This window comes from Crassostrea angulata, chromosome 5 (assembly GCF_025612915.1).
Source record: "Crassostrea angulata isolate pt1a10 chromosome 5, ASM2561291v2, whole genome shotgun sequence".
NCBI classification, from domain to species: Eukaryota; Metazoa; Mollusca; class Bivalvia; order Ostreida; family Ostreidae; genus Magallana; species Magallana angulata.
In genome coordinates, this window is record NC_069115.1 from 42,033,221 (window position 1) to 42,055,010 (window position 21,790).

Here is a 21,790-nt window from a genome sequence, read left to right on the forward strand (position 1 = left end):
AGGTTGCATATAAATAAAAACTAGGTAGTGTGCTTCCATCATGATTTAGATAGATTGTATATACTTATCGACAACAATAAACATCTTATTTAAATTAATACACAAAAATATCTTTTGACACTGTATTAGAATTTTCTACTAGTATATATGTAAAAAAAAATTATGATATAATTCTCGCTTAAGTCATAATATGTTACAATTGACAAATTGTTGATTACAAAACATTTGTGTGATAATAATGCAACCAGATCTGTATTGTGTTTAAATGAATCAGATAAATAAATATTTCATATTATAAATCAAAAATGTTCATATTTTCAGGATACCAACAGAGTCTGATTAATCACTAGAAGAAGAAAAATGAACTCAGTTACTCCTCTACCTCACTGTCATCACTGTCCTCAGATTCGTCAATGACAGCTGCATCAGTGACAAACTCGGACCAGTCTTGAATAGACGAAATAGCCTCCCTGTTGTGTCTCCCAACAGCGAGAAACCAGATAACGGCGGCGACATGGGAACATACTCCCACAACACGGGCACCCGCTCGACATCTGCAATACCATGCAGCGATCTCAGACTCGGAAAACTGGATCCAGAGCAGATACTGTCGGGAAGAAACATGACGACTCTGTAGCTTGACCCTGATAAGCCCATGGAACTCACTGTGAACCAAGATATCCACATCCCCCTCCAAATACTCCTGAATATAACTTGGACACAACTTCAGTTGATAAACTCCACAGGTCAGATTTCGTATGTCATCTTCGCTGATGTTGGGGAATTCCAAAGAATCAGTAGCCACTTCCCACTTTACAGACTTCTTATCCAGACAGTTTTCTTCAACAAATGTCTTTAAAGAGTTAACTTTTGTTGACAAATACCTCATTTTGCATGCAAGGGCCATGTCTTCATCTTCACTTCCCGTCGACAGAGGCTTGCAGTAACGGTTGGAGAGGGCACACACGATGCGCACATAGTCACCGATAAATGGCACTTGATTGGTTGGAAGAACATGAGCAAGGTACTTCCATCGCTTTATCCTTGCATTGGCTGCCTCAACAACCCAACGAATCTGAAAAGTTAAAAACAAGCACCACTCATAAAAAAGGTAAAAGTGCCTCATTAAAAATTAACAGTGGGTATATTTCTTTACTAAAAGAAAAAAAATTAAAATGATGAAAATCATAAAATCAATGATTTGGAACAGCATTTGTTTATATTTCAGATGAAGACAGATGTAGAATAATTGTATAATGTAATTGTATTGAAGTTTTTCTGACATGATGATTGATGATTGAATTTATGTTGTAGGTCTGGTAATCAAAATATGAAAACAACTAACCTTGGTGACCAGACGAGAGGCATTGGCATCTAAGGTTGTCATCTGCTTCTGCCCTCTGCTCATCAGGCGAGGCATTTCGGCCCTTATTCCCAGCTCCTCGAGCATATCGACTGAATCTCGGAAGCCTCTGTCTACAACAAAAACATCATCTTCATGGAACCAGCCCTTCAGATCTTCTACATTGGTATGAAGCATATGGTTGAGGATAGTGGCATCATTATTCCTAGCTAGGTAGGGTCCAAGAACTGTTAGAAAGTATCCGTCTGTGGATGTGACAACCATGGGTTTAACAAGGGGCCTGCCTTTATGTAAACTATATGATTTCCGTTGAAACTGGAAGTTGTTACTTTTCTGAATATATATATAAGTTCCATCCAAAACAGCAATAGCTTTCTTATTTGTAAAATCACCAAAAAGTTCCTGTGCCAGAGGTCTTGTATGATTTTCTATAATTTCTTCTCTTGTTGTATGTTGTAGTCCAAGATGATGTGGTACAAATGACTTCATGAGTGCTGTACGGACTGATTTTACTGCTCTACAGAGGGAAGACTTTGAAATTCCAAAAATCGTGGCCAGAAGTTGATTTGACATTCCTGATCTCAGTTTCAGAAGAAAGATTCCAAGTGACATCCTTGTGCCTCGGTTTTGTGTGTTTCGAATATCACTGGAAATAAAGGAATGGAGGTCTTCAAAGTTTTCTTTAGAGATACCAGTCAGTGCCATATAATCACTGTTGCTCATGGTAGACAGTTCAAAAGAAAATCTGCTTGTTGAGGTCTGGAGGGCATAATTTCGTATTTTTTGGATCAGTTCCAGCACTGTCGACTTGTTTACAAATGAAGACTCGAATGTCTGTATTTTGGTCAAAACACCAGGTCTAAACTCTCCTTCATCAATGTGGGATGGACAACATCTGCTTCCAGGTGGGATGATGATTTCATGGTGAAGAAAGGCTGAAAATCTAGCTGCTGAAGACACGACAACAAGTTTAGGACCCGGTCGCTTGCAGATTAAGCAGTAAGCATGTGAAGAAGGTGTTCTCTGGAGAGGCAAAGATATAGATGGTGGACTGCACATTCCTGGTTGTAGAGGCTGACACACAGGAAGGGAACTAGACTTCTGCTGGCATGTTTTCTGGTTTCCATGGTAGCGATGTCTGCACTTGTTGCACAAAATGTCATTTGAGTTTGCCTCAACAAGAAAGTTCTTTCTGAGGAAGCGACGGATTGCTGTTGACTCACATTTTTTTCTGTCATTTGGCCTTGTTCTTTTTTTGCAAAGGATGCATGGGAAAATCTTTTTACTCTCTGTTTTCATTTGATCTTCATTCATTTTTATGTTCTGAAAATACAAAACAAAAATGTAGTGATACACAACTTTAATGTTCACTAAAAAATAAAGATATCATTTTATATGTATTGTGAATATTTATGTTTACAACTACTAAGCAAATACTTGCAATGTATCAAGTATAAAATAACTTTATAGAAAAACTCAAACTGACAAACTGTAGAATTACAGTGCCCCCCCCCCCCCCAATGTATTTAATGGAACTGTCAGTCTAATATTTTTTGGAGCTGCAGACCTTCAGTTGTGTTACAAGTGTTGTTTTTGACATGTGATCAATATATTATCATTTACACATATTTTTCTAGATTAACTTTAATTGCTATAATATGATGATAAACTATAATTGCCAAATTATGATGAAAATGGTTTTTTTTTTGGGGGGGGGGGGTTATAGTAAAAAAGTGTATATTGAAAAAAGGTGTACTCAATATTTTTTCTATCCAATATTTAAAGAAAAAAATATAGCGCGCCCAGCGGTGATCGATCCCGGATCGTCGTATTTACAGTCGAGAACGCTACCTTTACACCACTCAGACTACGGTAGTTGTGGGAATTATATGCTGTACAGTACACTAAAAAAAACTTTAAAACAAAACACTTGGCCGTTTTTCCTTCTATTAAGAAAATAATTATGGTTTATACAGGTTGATTTATTTACTAAATATATATTTTCCATTAGCCTATATTGCGTCCTTCATTTTTTTATTTCTAAATATAGACGACTAACGTTCACTCTTTGCCTACATGACATCTGCTATACTGGCTCGCCAGTATGCATTTTAGTATCGGCAATCGAATATTGATTGTTTTTAGACCAAATCTTCAGATTAATAATCATTCTTGTATGTTTTTAATTACATGCCTATATAAAAACAGTCTTTAAGGCTGAGTAACGTATACACGGATTGAACAATCTTCTCATCTGTCAAATAGTATCATGCAGACGAACGTTGCGAACAATATTATTTATTCAAGAAAAAATCAACAGAAATCTACGTATTCAATCAAATTCTTATACATACCTTCAGAGTTCTTCTTTCTTCATTTTCTATAGGTTTTGTTGATCTTTCGTTCGTGTATTTTCAAGATTAATCACGCAAAGTAAAAGTCGCTGTTTGTTTACGTATGCAAATAAGCATGTATGGAATGTCGTGCATGCGCAAAATTTGGTGTTAAAATTGAACACATATACGTTTCATTAACAACACACTGTACCTTTTTATTTTTCAGATTAGATGACAATTACACAATGTGTTTGATTCTTGTGGTTTTTATATTTTTAAAACAAAAAGGTGTGAAAAAACGTGCAATACTGTCAAAAAATAAGTAAATCCGGATTGCTCCTCTTCTTGTTTACATTTTAATTTTCATCAACAGCACACCCTCTGATCCAAAAACTTTCACTTTGAATATCTTTTTTTATTGATACAATTTCATAATTTAAAAACAGTTTTTAGATCAGAGGGTGTGCTGTTGTTGAAAAACACCACCAAAGAACGAAAATGCTGTGATTTTACCCCAAAACCGATCCGGAACCGGTTTTGTCATTTACATATTTTTGCAAGCAGACGTTTTGGCGGGGAAATTCTGGCATGTCAAAATAGTATCAGGTCTAGAGTTACACATAACACCAATTTTATTTCATTTTGACCTAGTTTAAATTTTGACATATCACAGGGCCATTTATAGCTAAACATGGATTTTGTCCTTTCGAACTGTGAACAAAGACTGAAGTTAACTATACAAAATGAATTTTTGTAAACAAATAAGTTAAACAAATATGCTTTATATATATATCTGAGTAGTTTAGTTTTAAATTTCGTACTATCACTAATCATTTTTACTTGGTTTGATGTGCATAGTTTTGATGATGATAGTTTTAATTATTGTTATCTTAAAAGCATTTTATCCGATAACAACTTCCCAAACCCCTTTTTTTAATTTAAATTTAAAGCAGAAGCAACTTTATTATCATTTCTTACAATTTGAAAATTCACCATCTAAGCTACATGCATTTGCATTATTTAATTTTTCTTCCGAGTGCATATTTTAAACTTTAGTCCATAAAGTACCGATCAGACCCAACCTCACACCAGAGTTAACCCCAACTAAACCCTGGGTATTCTTTTGGGGTTTACTCTGGGTTTACTTTATGAAAATTTGGGTCCACTCGGTGTTTACTTTTGGTTTACGTGGCGTTTTCTTTAAGTTTACTTGGAAATTGCTTTTGTGGTCAACTGTATGCACTGAAGTGTGAAGCAGACCCGTCTTTTATAGTACCATCCTACTGCCTATAATTCCTGCCCCTTGTGTATTCCGAATACACATACTTCTGATTGGGGTTAATTAACTCGCTCTGTCCACTCTGGGTTTACTTTGGGTTTACTCTAGGTTCACTCAATTAAACCCGAAGTAAACCCATAGTAAACCCAGAAAGTAAAGCCAGGGTTTAGTTGGGGTGTACTTTCAGTTAGGTGTAGTCTGATTGTCACTGTACCTAGAAGAAATACACTGTACAATATTGTTAAGTTTGTACTTTTGATGAAAATTCAACATTGTCTTTTTTTAATGATTAACCAGCAGTTGTTTTATGTTTTTTATAATAAACATTTGTGTCATCTTTTGATGGTAAACTATCGTTTTTTTCTGTTTTTAACTGGTTGATACTTCCGTCTGTTTTTCTGGGTGGTGTGTATTTGTTATAAGGAACTGTACATAGTTGCAAATATCATTTATCAACTAATACATCAGTTGTCATTATTTTTTTCTTTCAATAGCAAAATTAAAAACAAAACAATTTGTCAAAGCTAAAGCATAAAAAAATTTAACACTTGCAGCGACTAGCTACACAATACACAACGAAGATTATAATCAAATAAACATCAAAATCATATTCTGATTTTACAAGGATAAAGTAAAAACGATAGTTTGAGTTGTCATTCCTTATATGTGCTTGCATGCAAAGACTGTAAGATAGATAAATAATAAATTTTGATCTAAATTTTGATACTGTGGAAGTATTAGATTTCGAGGTGGCTCAAATTGTAGGTATTCTCGATTAGCCCCTCCCTCCCTTCCCGACAAATTTAGATCCTCGGCGAAAACAAATTTGGAAAGAGTTTTCTTTCTGAAACTAAAAATCGACGAAACCACGAAATTACATCCCCACCAATAAGCAAAAATCACACAATCCACAAAAATTAGCTACCATGAATTTAAATGATTTAACAGTATGTTTGTTAGATGATTGAATATGTACGTAAAATGACTTCAAAACACGCTATCCGATACATGTTAGGTCTATCCGTCATCGTCTTTAAATTGCATTCATATGGTACTTTCAGAATTCCGCGTTAAAGAATTGTCATTCGGTGTTTGATACAAAAATAAGATTTGAAAGCAATATTTTAAATCAACTGGCACATCTGATATCTACACATTGACAATATATACAATCATTTGAAATATTTAAGCGAGTTAATGAAAAAAGTTATATATCTGAGTATAGGGTTTCATAGCAAACACGTGGTGCATAATTAACTGCACTCTCACGCGATGAAGCCCTGTCCTCACGCATGATGCATTCAACCACGAAGGAGTCAATATTTCTTTCAGTTGTTAAGATTCTTCTGGAAAAGTGTCTTTTAAGGAGCTTAGTAACAACTATGATTGAGACAATGACGAGCAAAAACCCTGTTGTCAGCGTTGCCACAATTACAATGGTGTTATTTTCAGATGGTTGTCTTTTTTTGTCATCTGTAATGAAAAATAGTAAATAAAACATGGGTTTGCATAAAACTTCAGAAATTTCAATATAAAATAGATTTGTTAAATGTTGACCCCATCTAAGGTGGTTTGAATCAATTATATAATGTCGATAATATATAATTACCTCCTTTTGAAGATTCCGTTATTGCATTTAAGATTTCTATGGGACATCCAATCTTATGGTCGCAGGCTCTTGCAGAGCAATTGCACTTGGTTTGACACTCATGGCCATAATTTGGATACCGACACGGCTTTGAACAATTGATTCCATAAAATCCAGCATCACATTCTTAAAAAAATAGTTTTGATAATTTTAATCAAAGGTCGACCTAGGTATTGGTTATATACATAAGAACAACAACATAAAATGAACGTAAGAGTAATTATCTAATCATTAGTAATCAAAATGATTTTATGAAACATCTTTTATGAAATTATTTACTAAAATGTTGCAATTATTGAAATACTAGCTAGTAGATGAACATGCAATTTATCTTGGCAAATTCAAATGCCCTTTTTTTTGTAAATTGTAATTTCAACGAATGTTTTAACTGATCGCAAAGTATTCTTTCAATTGGAAAAAGCTTGGCGATAAACAATGTCATGTAGTATGTAAACTAATACAATTTGCTAAAATTCTTTACAAGCATATTCTAATTTGTACAAAGCACATCTCATATGTTATGTTTATTTTTATGAATTGGAAGGATAAAGTCACAAACACTAGAGCAAAATTCATAGTAAGCTGGTCTTCAACACCAAAAAATAGTTTTTAGAATAACAATTTATACAAACTCTTAACGCAAATCAAAATGTGTCATTTTTGGGAGTTGATTTTTAATCAACTCTCCTATGCAGTCACTCGGACAAACCGAAAGTGAAACAGTGTTTGGACCTCAGCACAAATCATTGCTCCTGACAAGACTTAGTTCTTGAAAATAATTGATGAATTCGATGTAATGTATGCTGAAGCATTGTTTTTCAAGGAAACTTATTTACATATACCTTAAAAATAGTCAGATTTTAAATGGTACGAACAATGTAAATATTTTTTGTAGTCGTATGTATTCCTACGCCAGAGTTCAATATAGTCTCGTTCAACTCGACGCTCGGCTGTCTCCGTAAACCCTTGTCGGAGATTTACGGTGTCAGCCGAGCGTTTGGTTTAACGAGACTAGAGTTAAATATAAAATAATTGCTTGGATCCATACAATTTTCGAGAAATATTTCTACCACTGATACATAGTTTGATTGAATTAATTTTACCTTTGAATATTATTTAACATGATTCATATGGAGGTTTCTCGACATTCTAGTCGAAAAAGTTCAAAAATTCATATTATAAAAAATATGCGTAATTCAAATTAGAAACTACGTACAATGTATACATGTACTTGTCATGCAAAATAACATATCATTGATTTTAAAATAAATAAACATCGACAAAATCAACTCCCTCAGTTCTTCAGTACTTTGATTCTTTAAACGTATTTGAAATTTATCAAATTATGGTATATTTTCTGTAATTTAATTAATAAAAATAAGCCGCTAAGAGATGATAATAGATGTTTAGAGATATCGTTCTCTAAAACTATTTCATTTACCGTTATTTACCTGTATTCGTTCTTTAAATTAACAATTAAAAAACTCGATTAATTTCTGTGTAAACCTGAATTATTTAACCAATATTAAATCGTAGAAACACCTTTTCTATCACATTTATATTTCGGGTTATGTTTTGATCTTATACATTTGTAACCCTAAAAAAACTTGAAAATTTTAGCATCACAGCAAGGATTGCATAAAAAAGTTGTACAGAAATGCGCGCTTGAATACCAATCAGCCTTGTTTACTAAAAAAAAATATTCATTAAAAATTGTAGAAGGCCTATTCTAATGAATCTGAAGATTGATGATTAAAGCAAATGAAATACCTATGTAATGATGAATAAGATGGTAAAAAGACACGTTTCAAAATGACATTGATTTTTTACCCTTAAATAGTTTTAAAACTTAAACTAGTGTATGCGGTTTTAGAAAATCACTGTCTTTTATCTTAAGGAGTTCTCTATTTTTTTTTAAAATTGTCTTTTTGATGTCTTCTGTAAAGCAACCTTGATTTAATCAACAAAGTTAAGACCCACATTAGAAGTATCAGATTGCAACCGATCAGTCGAATGTTTAAGGAAAATAATAGAAGCCCCTTCTCCCAATTAAATTAAAAAAAACATATTCACGTCTCTGAAATAACTAAGTAGTCAGCGTAACAGGCTATAAATACATTACAGGATAAAACTGGTCTTTAGGTTTAGGGTTTTATCATACGTAATCTTGAGAATTATTTTTTCGGTTTCAAACTGACAATACTTTGAAGTAATGCTTTTGCAGACTTGTAGCAGAATATTATTTTGAAACCTGTTTTAAAAACTGAATTCTGATTAACAATAAACTATGGGTATTTTTGTCATCTTATTAACCTTTTTATTCTTTTTTCAGTCATTTACATGTAATACATAACAGTTTTAAAAGTTTACTTTAAATGCAAACAAGAAGTTCTGTTTTCTTAATAATTTGTTTACTGTTTGAAGACATGATTAGAAAAGTTTTAACGGTAAGTGAAAAACCAGTATAATTTAATCTAAAGTATAGTTATTTATTATTATGATAGAAATATGCAACTCCCAAAATGAAACAGCTGTTACAAAAGGTGCAAGAATACAGTTTGTTTGATGATATATTTCAGTTCTTACATATCACCAAGAGGAAGCACAAACGGAATTAAATATTGTTTCCTCTGTTTAATTAAGGAATTTAAAATGTTGTTAACTTTGTAACCGTATATCACGAAACATATCCTTGTTTGATGCGTTCATTTCATAAATAGCCAATTATATTGCTATCGTTAAAATTTGTTACGTTCATTTTTACAGTATTTAATGTACTAATTGTCTTAAGAAAAATTGAAACCTTTTTTAAATGTTCGAAATTTATATAAGATAAAATATTGGAAAGGTCGCAAAGTATCAAGTATGATGTACATGACTATTCAAATTTTAGCTTTATTATAATATCATAAAGTGAAAAAGAGATCAGACGTTGAAATTATATTTTCTCTTGTTGACAAGTGGCGAAGAAAAGGTTTTTATGTAGAATAATCCCAATTATCATAAATGCTTTTTATCGCAAACAATTCATTTTATACAAGATTTATGCAGACAAACCACGTCTAACACAGTGTCGTTATAATTTTATCACATTTAAGTAGATGAATAGAATTAAGATATGCAATGTGCACGGCGATTAAGTATATCCCTCCCTTTTCAAAAAAGTATGAAGTCCTATTTATTTTATATAAAACGGAGAATTATCTATCAAAAAATATATAAACAGAGAAACATGTATAAAAAAGGATTATATAAGATTTTTATGTACACTGTACATATGTATTTATCATTTTATATTAAGTAGTATTTTTGATATTACACCTTAATTGTTACCTTTGCACGCCGATATCTTTGAATCCCAAAGATGATCTGAAGAACACATTGCAGAAGTTTCTCTGAAAAGTGTTGATAGAAAGAATCAAAACAATATTTTACAAATATGTGTTATCTCAAATTAAAAAAAACTTACACTGTTGGTAAATCTTCTGAGCCCATCAAGTTGGACAATGAAAAATAAATTAAGAAAATGAAATTTGGTATTCTCGACATTCTTATTATAAAATTACTCTGTATGAAAACAAAAGTTCCAGTGCAGTTTGACAACAACTAAATGAGGAAATGGGAAGCAAGGAGATAATAATATATATAAATAATATATAAAACACGTGCAGTGATATAGACAGTTCACTCAGCTTTCCACTATAATCATGCAAATTGCATTTATGCAAATTCATAGTAAAGAAAGTTATGAGCTATTTAATTAATTATATCAATTAATAAGAACACAGTTTACTCTTTAAAACACCGTTTTTAAAGTAGATTATACCTTATTGAATTTACGATTAAGTTGATATCGGTCGAAAATTGTGTTTCTTTTCTTTTCTTTGTGTATAGGATCTAGGAAAACAACGTGCCCAACATCTGCCAAAATCAGATCAACAATATCAGAAAAATAAAATAGATGTAACAAGATTTACCTCCACTTCGTAATTCAATCTAATTAAGCTATGGTTTAAGCACTGTATTTCCGGGATTCGGGAAATAACTATAAGAATTGATATGAATTGTATTTGACTAAGTTCCTTGACTTTCTAAAATTACGTCCTGTATCTAACGTATATTTAAAAAAAAACAGGAGGAAACATTGCACACTTCTGTGAAAGTCACAAGCATATTGATCCGCTCCATTGACTACAATCTTGTAAAGCAAAAGTCTGGGTCTTTGCAATTATCAAGTTTAAAAGTATTTTCGGTTCAAATTTCGAAATTTTTGACTTGTGTGAGTTGAAATTAAGTTAATACAAATAGGAAACAAATACTTCCTAATGGAATAATTTTGTAAAGTAACGTGTTTGTAATATCTATAATATTTAAGATTTCTTTCTCAATTTACCGGTACTAAATCACTACAAATATTCAAGTTCATTTTAATATAGACGTTGAAGAATATTTACATCTTTTCTCATTTATTAATTTGAGAGAACGTAAAATCACATCAAGTGGAGTTGAGATGTAAAAAACGTTTTCGTGAATTTTCAAGAATTTTGAAGGTTTAAAAAAAAAAAAAGAATATATACTAAAACATAATAAATTTGCACCATTATAGCTTTTTAAATTTTGTACCCTAATTAATGGAGATGGGTTTTTTTCTAAACTTGATCATAACAATTACACCTAGGATTATACACGCATTGCAAAAAATTGAAAAACATAATGATTAGGTTTAAAATGATAATCATGCTAAAACAAATACAATGGGTATACGTGAGACAAAAACAAAGAGGTGAATGGTTGTTTCTATCAATTTTTATTTTTTCTATGAATTAAAGAACAATGGTTCAGAAAACACTTCTAATAAAATCGATCATCTGAATAAAATGGTATTTTGGCTTGTGGGGTATGTTCAGTGTTGTTCAGTGGAGTATAAAAAACGACAGTAACTATGTCAAGTAGAACGCAGTGAGTCTTCTGTTTAGAGGCCTTAACAATGGAATTATATATACTTGTAAGTGACTTTTTTTTAAAAACAAGAGGCCCATGGGCTACATTGTTCACCTGAGCAACAATAGACATTATTAATTCAGCTTTACGGAGTAATATACCAAAAAAAGTATGGGCATGTAGTCTACAGACCCTGTATATAAATCAAAGGCCGAAACAGCCATAAATTCGTCGAGCTGACATTTTCTTTTATATAGCACGATATTCATAATTTGAATTTCTGTAATGATAGTCGTAAATCATTCAATATTAGAATAAAAAAGTAAATGAATTTTGCTTTGTGCTGCTTTAAAAACAAAAATCAGTATATTTCCTTATAAATTAGGTAGTGATGCGTTTATAATACGATAACTCATCATGGTTACAAAAATCAAAGAGATTTAAAGATCAAAAATAAATTATTTTCTTCCTGCTTTAAATAGTCTTTGAACAATTTTCACAGGTTCATAATTTGATTACATTAACTGTGTCCAAAATTATAATAATAAAACATACTTTTTTCATTTCAATTCCCGTTTGAAACAAGATTAGCAATGGTATGGTAGTTTACAAACAAATCCACAACACATGTTATCTAAAATGCTCCACCAAACCATCTGCGTTATCGTGTTTATTTATTGCAACGAAATCACTAGATACGTTTATCGCTTACATTTATTTTGGAGACCGTGCCCGATAACATCAATTTTTTTTCTATCGGGCACGGTCTCCAATTAAAATGTAAGCGATTAACTAAAACAATATTTAGTGAATGTTTACCTTAGACCTTATTGTAATCATCCGCCATTTCTTGATTAGGCAAATTCATACTGATGCAATGAGTTGTCAATAACCAGGGAGGCAAAGTTGGGTTTTTGTACACAATGTAGTTGAATAAATGGAATAAAAATATTGTTATACATTTAATACTTCGATGAACTTATTTTTTGTGCGCATTTAAAAGGCAGTGCAGAGCATGAATGTTTGGACGATTGCAAATCCAGACGATTGCTAGAAGGCCGCCGAGCATTAGCTCGACGTCTTAAAAAGTCATTTTTTTCACTGAATATTCTGTTTATCATTGATCTCTTTTTGTCACAGTATAGTCATTTCATAGATTGAGAATTACAGTTCTCAAGAAGAACTAAATCAAATGGGATACATCAAACTTCTGAAGCCCAAGAATTGTCCAGAGGCAAGAGTCTAAACAATTTTAAAGAATCAAAAATATGTTAGAATGCTTGCATATAAGATAAACCATATATAATGACATTTGAATTTTGGTAAATTTAAACTGTTTTCTTTTGTAAAATTGGACCCCCCCCCCACCCAGGTGGCTCCATCCTTTTCCTAAAAAATATGATTTGGAAAAAATTTAAATCTTCACTATCTAAGGTTGCACCTTTTCTAAGAAAATGTTTTTTTTTTATAGAAACAGATTTTTCTTAATATATTCCTTTGTTAAGATTTAACCGGTCCCCATTGTGCCCCTACCCTACCCCCGGGGATCATAATTTGACCAAACTTAAATCTACCCTACCTGATGATACTTCACACAAGTTACAGCTTTTCTGGCCAGTCGTGTTCTGAGTGGAAGATTTAAAATAGAGTTTCTCCTTATATTCCTATGTAAAAATTTGACACCCCCCCCATTGTGGACCAACTTTACCCCCAGGGACCATGATTTGAACAAACTTAAATCTACACTATCTGATGATGCTTCCACACAAGTTTCAGCTTTTCTGGCCAAATGGTTTTTGAGAAGAAGATTTTTAAAGATTAACTCTATATACTCCTATGTAAAACTTCTGCCCCCCATTGTGGTCCCACCTTACCCTCAGTGACCGTGATTTGAACAAACATGAATTTTCACTATCTGAGGATGCTTCAACAAAAGTTTCAGCTTTTCTGGCCAAATGGTTTTTGAGAAGAAGATTTTAAAGATTAATTCTATATACTCCTATGTTAAACTTCGACACCCCCCCCCCCCCATTGTAGCTCCACCTACCCCCAGGGACCATGATTTGAACACACTTGAATTTTCACAAAAGTTTCAGCTTTTCCGGCCAAATGGTTTTTGAGATGAAGAATTTTAAAGATTAACTCTGTATACTCGTATAAAAACTTCGACCCCCATTGTAGCTCCACCTACCCCCGGGGACCATGATTTGAACACACTTGAATCTTCACTATCTGAGGATGCTTACATACAAGTTTCAGCTTTTCTGGCCAAATGGTTTTTGAGAAGAAGATTTTTAAAGATTAACCCTATATACTCCTATAAAAACTTCGAACCCCCATTGTGGCCCCACCTTACCCCTGGGGACCATGATTTGAAGAAACTTGAATTTTCACTATCTGAGGATGCCTCCACACAAGTGTCAGCTTTTCTGGCCTAATGGTTTTTAAGAAGAAGATTTTTTAAAATTAACTCTCTATACTCCTATTAAAAAAACTTTGACCCCCCCCCCCCCCCATTTTAGTCCCACCTTACCCCCGGTGACCATGATTTCACCAATCTTGAATCTTCACTATCTGATGATATTTCACACAAGTTACAGCTTTTCTGGCCAGTTAAATTCTAGTTAGTTCCCCTTAAAATAGGGCGTGTCCCTTTATTTTAACAAATTTGAATTCCCATTACCCAATGATGCTTTGTGCTAAGTCTGGTTGAAATTGGTCAAGTGGTTCAGAAGAAGGAGTCGAAAATGTAAAAAGTTTACAGACAGACTGACGGACAGACGGACGGACAGACTGACACCGGACAAAAACTGATCAGAAAAGCTCACTTGATCTTTCAGCTTCGGTGAGCTAAAAAATGATTTATTTTTTTATCAGCAGATTCTGACGTCAGAAGTACATAGATGTGATATAAACATCAGTTTAGTGTAAACTATTAATTTGCACTCATTTAAAATAACCCAAGACCCATCTTATAAATGAACCTGTAAAAAGTTTATACATGTATAGTACATAGATTTTATCTGTCGAATGAAACGTTTGCTTCAATTTCTGTAAAGGTGGCACTAGTGATGTATGACATTATGGATACGACATTTTTTGACTTCCATAAGTATTGTTAATGTCACAAATCTTAAAAAGTAATATTTTGACCCTACGTTTTAACTTAAAGAGACAGAACGGCGCATCTTATAAAAAAAAACCGACTTGAAAACATTTTCCGATCGGGTTCGGTAATTTTGTACTACTCATGAATGTATAAACTTTCAGAAAATTACAAAGTTCTCCATTTAATAAATCTAATTATTTCATTAAAATTAATAATTACGTGTAGCCAATCACATAAATACATAGCAACGTGTTACGGGGTCAGCCTTCTTTACTATTACGCATGCGTATTTATTGTAAACAAAGCACATGTAGGGCTCGCGAAGATTCTCCTGTACATGTTTGTTGATAAAAACATGTCTTTTCTACTTCTCCTAGGTAATAGTTGTTAAGAGTTTTTAAAATAACCACAATAATTATTATTTTGTAAGCATGTATTTTGCGTGCTTATCATAAGAGTAGACTACAAACTAAATTCATTTTTGTAACTGAGGCCCCTTAAAGAGTTTTTTGAACTCATCATTTATGTTTGTTCATTTTAAAACGAACCGAAATTGGAAAACCATTTATAGATTATCGAGAAAAAGATAATGTGTTTCGTTTAGAGAGTTCTTTTTACCTCGTATACCACAATGATCGGAGTCGGGCGAATATCTTGTAGTTTTCAGCACGTGTCAATTACTGTCAATCAAAATCCATGTGGTACAGATAAACGATATAAGATTACTAGTATTCCGGTTTGTACGACTCTTAAATTTCCGGAAGCTCATAATTACATTACATTAATTGGGTACGTGAAAGGGATTTTTATCTATTTCAACTGTTACAATCAACGTTATTTCTTATTTCCTAACGAAACAATGGGTAAATCTGAAGTTATTCACACGTGTTGTCAGCTGTACTGTCTCTTTAAGATTTATAACGAACTATCATATGTTTAAGTGTAAGATATCATAGCGCCCACGACGAACGTTATTTGCTCTCTCACGTGATGTAGAGGTGTTTCCACTCATAATGCACTCTACAACGAAAGAATCAATGTTTTTTCAGTTGTTAGAATTCGACGAGAAAAGCGTCTTTTGAGAAGCATGGTTACGACTATGATGGACATGATGACAACAAAAAATCCGCTTATCAGCGTTGCTATGATCACACTGGTTTTATCCGAAGTTGAATGTTTATTGACATCATCTGAATTAAAAAAAAACCCACAAAATACATCTTCGGCTGTGATAGGTTTAAAATATTATTTAAGAATATTTTGCAACTTTTTTGTCCTATGAATTCGATACATACACATAATCATATTATTTTTTTTAATCAAAGAAACATTCATATTAAAAGTATAAGGTAATACCATGATTTGTAGATTCTGTCACTACTTTCGAATTATACTCCCGGCATCCAAATTTAATGTTACAGTGCGTTTTTCTGCAATCACATTCGTGTTGACATTGGAAACCATAGTTTGGATAGCGACATGGCTTGGAGCAGTTAAATCCATAAAATCCAACACCACATGCTACCATGAAGACGTATTTGATAGTAAAGTTATATAAAAGCAAAAGTTACATTTATTTAAACAGGAAACTTTTCATTCAGTTTGTTTATACTTATGGTTTTTTTTCAAAGGCATTAGAAACTACTCAATATCCCCTACAATCGCATGTGTTTATGTTATCAATACAGCCATGTTCATGTAAAACGAATAAAACAATAATGTTTTTTTCAATAAAGGAACCTGGACACGATTTGATTTCTATTTTTTTCAACATTAATATCTAGAATGTGTAAAGCAGGTATTTTTATGCCCTATCAGAGTTTAATGTATCAATTTACTTAAAAAATACAGCGTTAGGAATTCTTTGTCATGTAAACAAAGCTCAAGACACAATAATTTCAATCTCAAAAATTGTCTAGGTTCTTTCAACAAAATTTTCTTCAATTTTGTTTATTTAGAAATTGCAGTGTCTTCAGCTTTCATAACACCTCAGATCAGTTTTATATTTCATAGCCCAATAGTTAAATGACGTATTGTTGGGAGAAAGCTGGATTTGCATATTTCAAGAAATAAAATATTATATAATATGTTGTTACTCTAATATTTAATCGTACAATTGCTGAACATACTAATAGAAGTACAAGCTTATCTTTTAAAAAGATTGGTGAGCCAGCGCTGTAGCCATCGTAAAACACAGAAGCAGATTTATAAAACATTGGTTCATATTTCTGAATCGATTAATTAACAATAGGTAGGCACAGTGGTGTAGCCTACTGGAATTGTGCTGGAGTGGGGTCTCAATTTAGAATTGTGAATCTAGAGTGGACGTCACATCGGCAATGGCATAGCTTATTGCCTTAATTATTATGTAGTTACTGTAATTTCAATTTCCATGTGAAAATTTTCAAGAACCATTGGTACTGTTTTGTAGCAATCGTATCTTCTCGGGCCTTTCCGGCAAGCTCGGAAAACATATCCGAAGTTGTTTTCCGAGCTTGAAGGAATTTAAGATAAAGTAAGCTATCTATTATAATATTGAATATAACGTATAAGACCTATGGCTATTGTTACTTTTTGACTTTTACAATAAAACACAAAACTTCATGTGGATATGATAAAACGAAATTCAAATGGTACAGTTTATCTACAGTAGTAAAGTTTTCCCAGAATCCCCCACTATGGAGTTGAGCATGCGTATTCCAGTGAAAAGGACTAACGAAGTTGCTAGCGCTCGAGAGCGCTAGCAAATATATTCTCATTTTCTGATTTGATTAGGTGATAACTGCGTTCGGATCGTGATCAAATCTTTCATAAAGCCCTTTGTGTTGTATTTGACCACGGTCCGACCAAAATGATTTCTTCAAAATACTCCAAGAATGATTTCTTATTCCTTAAATGATAGGACAAAAGACTACATTTAAGCTAGCACAAATCTATTCTTTGAACCATCATGAAGTTTAGTAAAAAAAAGATCGTTTCGAAGTGTATGTTACTAGCCAATTGCAACAGTTAGACACAGACAACACAAATTATTCATTGAGTTATTTTACCACAGTCAACAACTTGTAAAAATACGATTTTTGTTTAAATTCTTAATGGTTTTTTTTTAGAAAATTCCAAAATCAATAAACATTTATCATTTCATGGTATTAAAACAAATGGTGCACCTAATCTGAAAATGCATGTGGAACACTCTATAAAACACATGTAATTATATAACATTACATGTATATGCCTTAATCATATTCCGCCCAAAGAGAAAAAAAAAATCACTATCAATTAAATTTAGTCAAATGTTTATTTTTCTGCTTTGATGAAAGAAAGAGAAGTAATCATGCAGAAACACTTCCCACTTCCCTGTTATAATCACACAGCTTTTAAAATTCCCACATATCAATCATCTTCAGAACTTCGACCTCGGGCAACAATTGTGTATCCATTTTTAAAAAGTATTTACTTTACTATAGTGTTCACTCGGTGTAATGTTTCTACTATGTGAAATTAAACTCTCATTTGTCTAACCGTCAGGGTGAATGATTTCCGTTTAAATTTCAGACGTTTGAAATGTTTTGACCTTGAAAACTGATTGTAACCAGGAACTTGAACCTTCAATAGATATCGCAAGTATTTCCTTTCTTTTCTTTGGCGTTTTCATAGAGCTTTCCGATTGATTTAGGTGGCCAATTAAAATGACCATACACTTATAGAAGAGAAAAATTATGCCTAATTAACCTTCTCTCCAGGCTACTTATATTGAAAACAATGTCAAGAATAAAGTAATCAAGAGATTTAAAGTGAGTACAACCTGCCTTAGTAACGATACATACACCAACATTTTAACGGCCCTGTAATTATCCTCAACAATCATTTGACCTATTTTTAGCGGTTTCTTTTAAACCTATCGATAAACAGTACATGTAATACCAATATATTAAATTGCCAGTTATCTAAAGCATGTGCAGAAAAATTACAGATAACCAATTTTTGTTTTCACGTTACGACAAGAATAATTGATTTCAATTGGCATTGTTTTATTTTATCTGTGCTGTTGAATAACAGATATATCAGCTCCGAAATGTTAAACACTTTTACATTACTTTACTTTCTTTGTTTTAAAATCATTTTATATATCAGAATTTTATATATCACTTGGTAGAATACTCTGTTTCACACTTTGCTCAATTTCGAAAATCATAAATACCTCAAAGGTTCAGATGATGTCGATTCAAAGTAATGTAAACATTTCAAGGTTTCTACTTTGAAACACCCCATCCACTGATCAGATTTTATTACAGGGCTTGAAAATATGACGTCCACTGGTATTTTATTTTCAACAGACCTGGACAAAAACGTTGTGTAAGGTATTGCTAGGAACTTTCGAATAGAAAAAAGATGTATGTCAACGATGCCCATTATAAATCTCCGTAAGATATCATCAGTCGTTTCTGTGAATTTTTCCATGATAATGTTTAAATAATATTAGCTTGGATATGTTCCCTTTTGTCTATTTCTTTGTGCGTAGTTTACCGGTATATGTATTTGTATTAAAAAATCGCCCTAATATGCTGCATAAATATATTGGGCAGACGATAAGTGTATACCAACGCTTCTATCATGCCCATCAAATACATGTAACTGAACAATGTGCCGTAAGGAAGGATGTTTAAACTATTTAGACACAATGAAGTGTATTGTTTATTTAATCGTCATATTCAGAGCCGATCAGACCCAACATTACATCAGAGAAGACCCCACTTAATTCCGGGTTTACATTCAGGGTTTATTTGGTGTTTACTACAAATCTGCTTTTTTACATAATTGCGTCCAATCGGGGTTTACTTTGAGTCTACCTAGGGTTTACTTTGGGTTTATTCGGGGTTTGCTGTAGGGTCCACTTTAAACACTAAAGTGTGAAGCAGAACTTCTTTTATCCTACCGTATTACCGTCTGTGACTCCCACCCCTTGTATATTCCAAATACACATGCATTGTCTCCATTCAGGGCTCTACTTCTGATCGAAGTTAACTATCTGTGACCATTGTAGATTATCTTTTTTCTTTACTCTGGGTTAACTCTGGATCAACTTAGCTAGGTAAACTAGGAGTAAATCTCAAGTAAACCCCCAAGGTTTAAGTTGGGGTCTAGTTTCTGTCAGCAGGTAGCATATCTATAGCATAACATTTTAGTATCTGCTAGTTACCTTTGCAATCGTTCGTCATATCATCCCAGTATTTATCATCAGGACAGTAGGTTTCATTCCTGAAAAGAAATTACAGACTGATGAAAATTGTATAAAGTCTGTTAAAAAAGAATAAAAAAAACACCATACTTACAAGGATTGTAGAAACACAAAATCGATCGAGTTAGATAATACTGAATAAATTTTAAAGACATTTCCACAGAACTGTAACATTTCAATAATGAATCCAGTTTGATGACATGCACAAATTATCTTGAAATTGAATTATTTCCCGAATAATGAGTACTTAAATTTCATAACATAATTAGATCATATGCTTTAAGCAGACAATCAAAACAAGGATGAAATATAATTTTCAAAATCACCTCATATTCGAAAAAAATAAATACAATATAAGGAAATAATTTTCAAACTGAATTTATTCATTTTAGATAAACGGAAAGGAAAATAACGGAAGAGTGCGCTAATGATCTACACCACACGGAATACAAATGTAGAAGTAAAAAATGTTAACAATCTTTTTCAGCAAACATCTATCTATTTTTATTGCCTTTTTTTTTATTCATGAATATGATTTTTCTAAAGTAAATTATTTCAAAGCTGGGTCGAAATTGTTATGTAGTGCCTGCCCGAAACAAATATGTTTCAATCATGGCTTTCAAATTGTCTATATTTATTATATAATTAATTAAATTCATCAATGTAAAATTTGTTATCTTTGGAAGAGACATGAACCAGTTTTAATTATTCAGTCACTTTTTCTTTAAAAAAATAAATAAAAGCAGTCTAATAAAAATGCGTTAATATGTTTCTGTATTATAAATACCTAGTTAGGGTTTTTTAAACTTATGTTTGTTAAGTAAATGCTTTTCTTAAAGGTATTTGATACTGATAAATATTCATTACCCCTAAATCCACTTTAAAAGCTTTCTGTCTCTAACATTCTCCCATCATTTTAATTATTATAAGTGATTTTTATGAATGAAATATTGAAAAAGATACCATTTTACATGGATTATTCAAGGTGCTGTTTTAATATTTTAACAGAAATTACAAAAAAGCAAAACATTAGGTTAGTATATCACATATCGAATCAACGATACATGTGTTGTATATGTTGAATAAAACTGATAACAAAAATTCACGACGGAGCATGTTAAAATACATATTTAAAAAGGCTATTTGATATACTTTTGGCACATGTTAGGTATATGTATCACTCGAGACCAGTTGCTTTAAATTTGTGTTGTAGAAGTGTTTCTATTTTAAAAAGTAACAAATAAAAATAAATTAGTAAATAAATAAAATGTTGTCAAAATAAAATTCTTTCTACTACCAGCATGGTATTTAGTTAAAGCTTTCCATCCTTTTATATGCACACACACACATCGAAACATTTTACATTTATTGATCGGTATTATATATTCTCGGGTATTATTGGTCAAGAATTTTCATTTTCTTGTGAACAGAGAAGTAGATATTTTTACCATTTTTCCAAACAATTATTTCTAACGACTTAAAGACAACCAGACAATGTGAGTTTCAATTTTAACCATTTACTAACACTAAAGAAAGACGAGTTTATAAAATGAACTATCCGGATTAAGAATTTTGAAAGAATTACCTTGTGAATATTGTATATTTTAATATTTTATTGTAAAAGTAAGGGTTTTTTCCTTAATTGTGTTTTTGTGATTTCGGACAGAATGTAAATTATATCATGTATGTAGGAATAATGAAATGTGTATATTTCAATGGAAAAGTTGTCAAAGATAATTCTATCGTAATAGCGTATAAATGTATTTTATGACTTGGTGTTATACAAGTATCTTATATTTATTTTGTCATATTATATCATAAAGTCTAAAAATCTACATCATAAAAGAAATCTGGTAAAAATGATTTCTTTATTTA

At 32.1% G+C, this 21,790-nt stretch overlaps 2 protein-coding genes and 1 pseudogene across 2 annotated transcripts; all 3 read right to left on the minus strand.

Annotated features, from left to right (window-relative positions):
* Nucleotides 1–321: 321 nt before the first annotated feature.
* Nucleotides 322–2,743, minus strand: LOC128185426 (uncharacterized; the record flags this gene model as incomplete). The annotated part of the gene is made up of 2 exons (XM_052855021.1): nucleotides 322–1,075; nucleotides 1,346–2,743. Coding segments are annotated over 2 exons (2,103 nt in total), but the record flags the coding sequence as incomplete, so codon positions are not given.
* A 3,020-nt stretch (nucleotides 2,744–5,763) lies between these two features.
* Nucleotides 5,764–10,008, minus strand: LOC128185427 (N-acetylglucosamine-1-phosphodiester alpha-N-acetylglucosaminidase-like). The gene is made up of 3 exons (XM_052855022.1): nucleotides 9,960–10,008; nucleotides 6,588–6,752; nucleotides 5,764–6,451 (listed from the first exon to the last, which is right to left on the minus strand). Exons 1-3 carry the CDS (start codon nucleotides 10,006–10,008, stop codon nucleotides 6,186–6,188), a joined length of 480 nt encoding a protein of 159 aa, XP_052710982.1. The 3' UTR covers nucleotides 5,764–6,185.
* Nucleotides 10,009–14,180: 4,172 nt separating this feature from the next.
* Nucleotides 14,181–20,179, minus strand: LOC128185675 (uncharacterized; annotated as a pseudogene).
* Nucleotides 20,180–21,790: the final 1,611 nt, after the last annotated feature.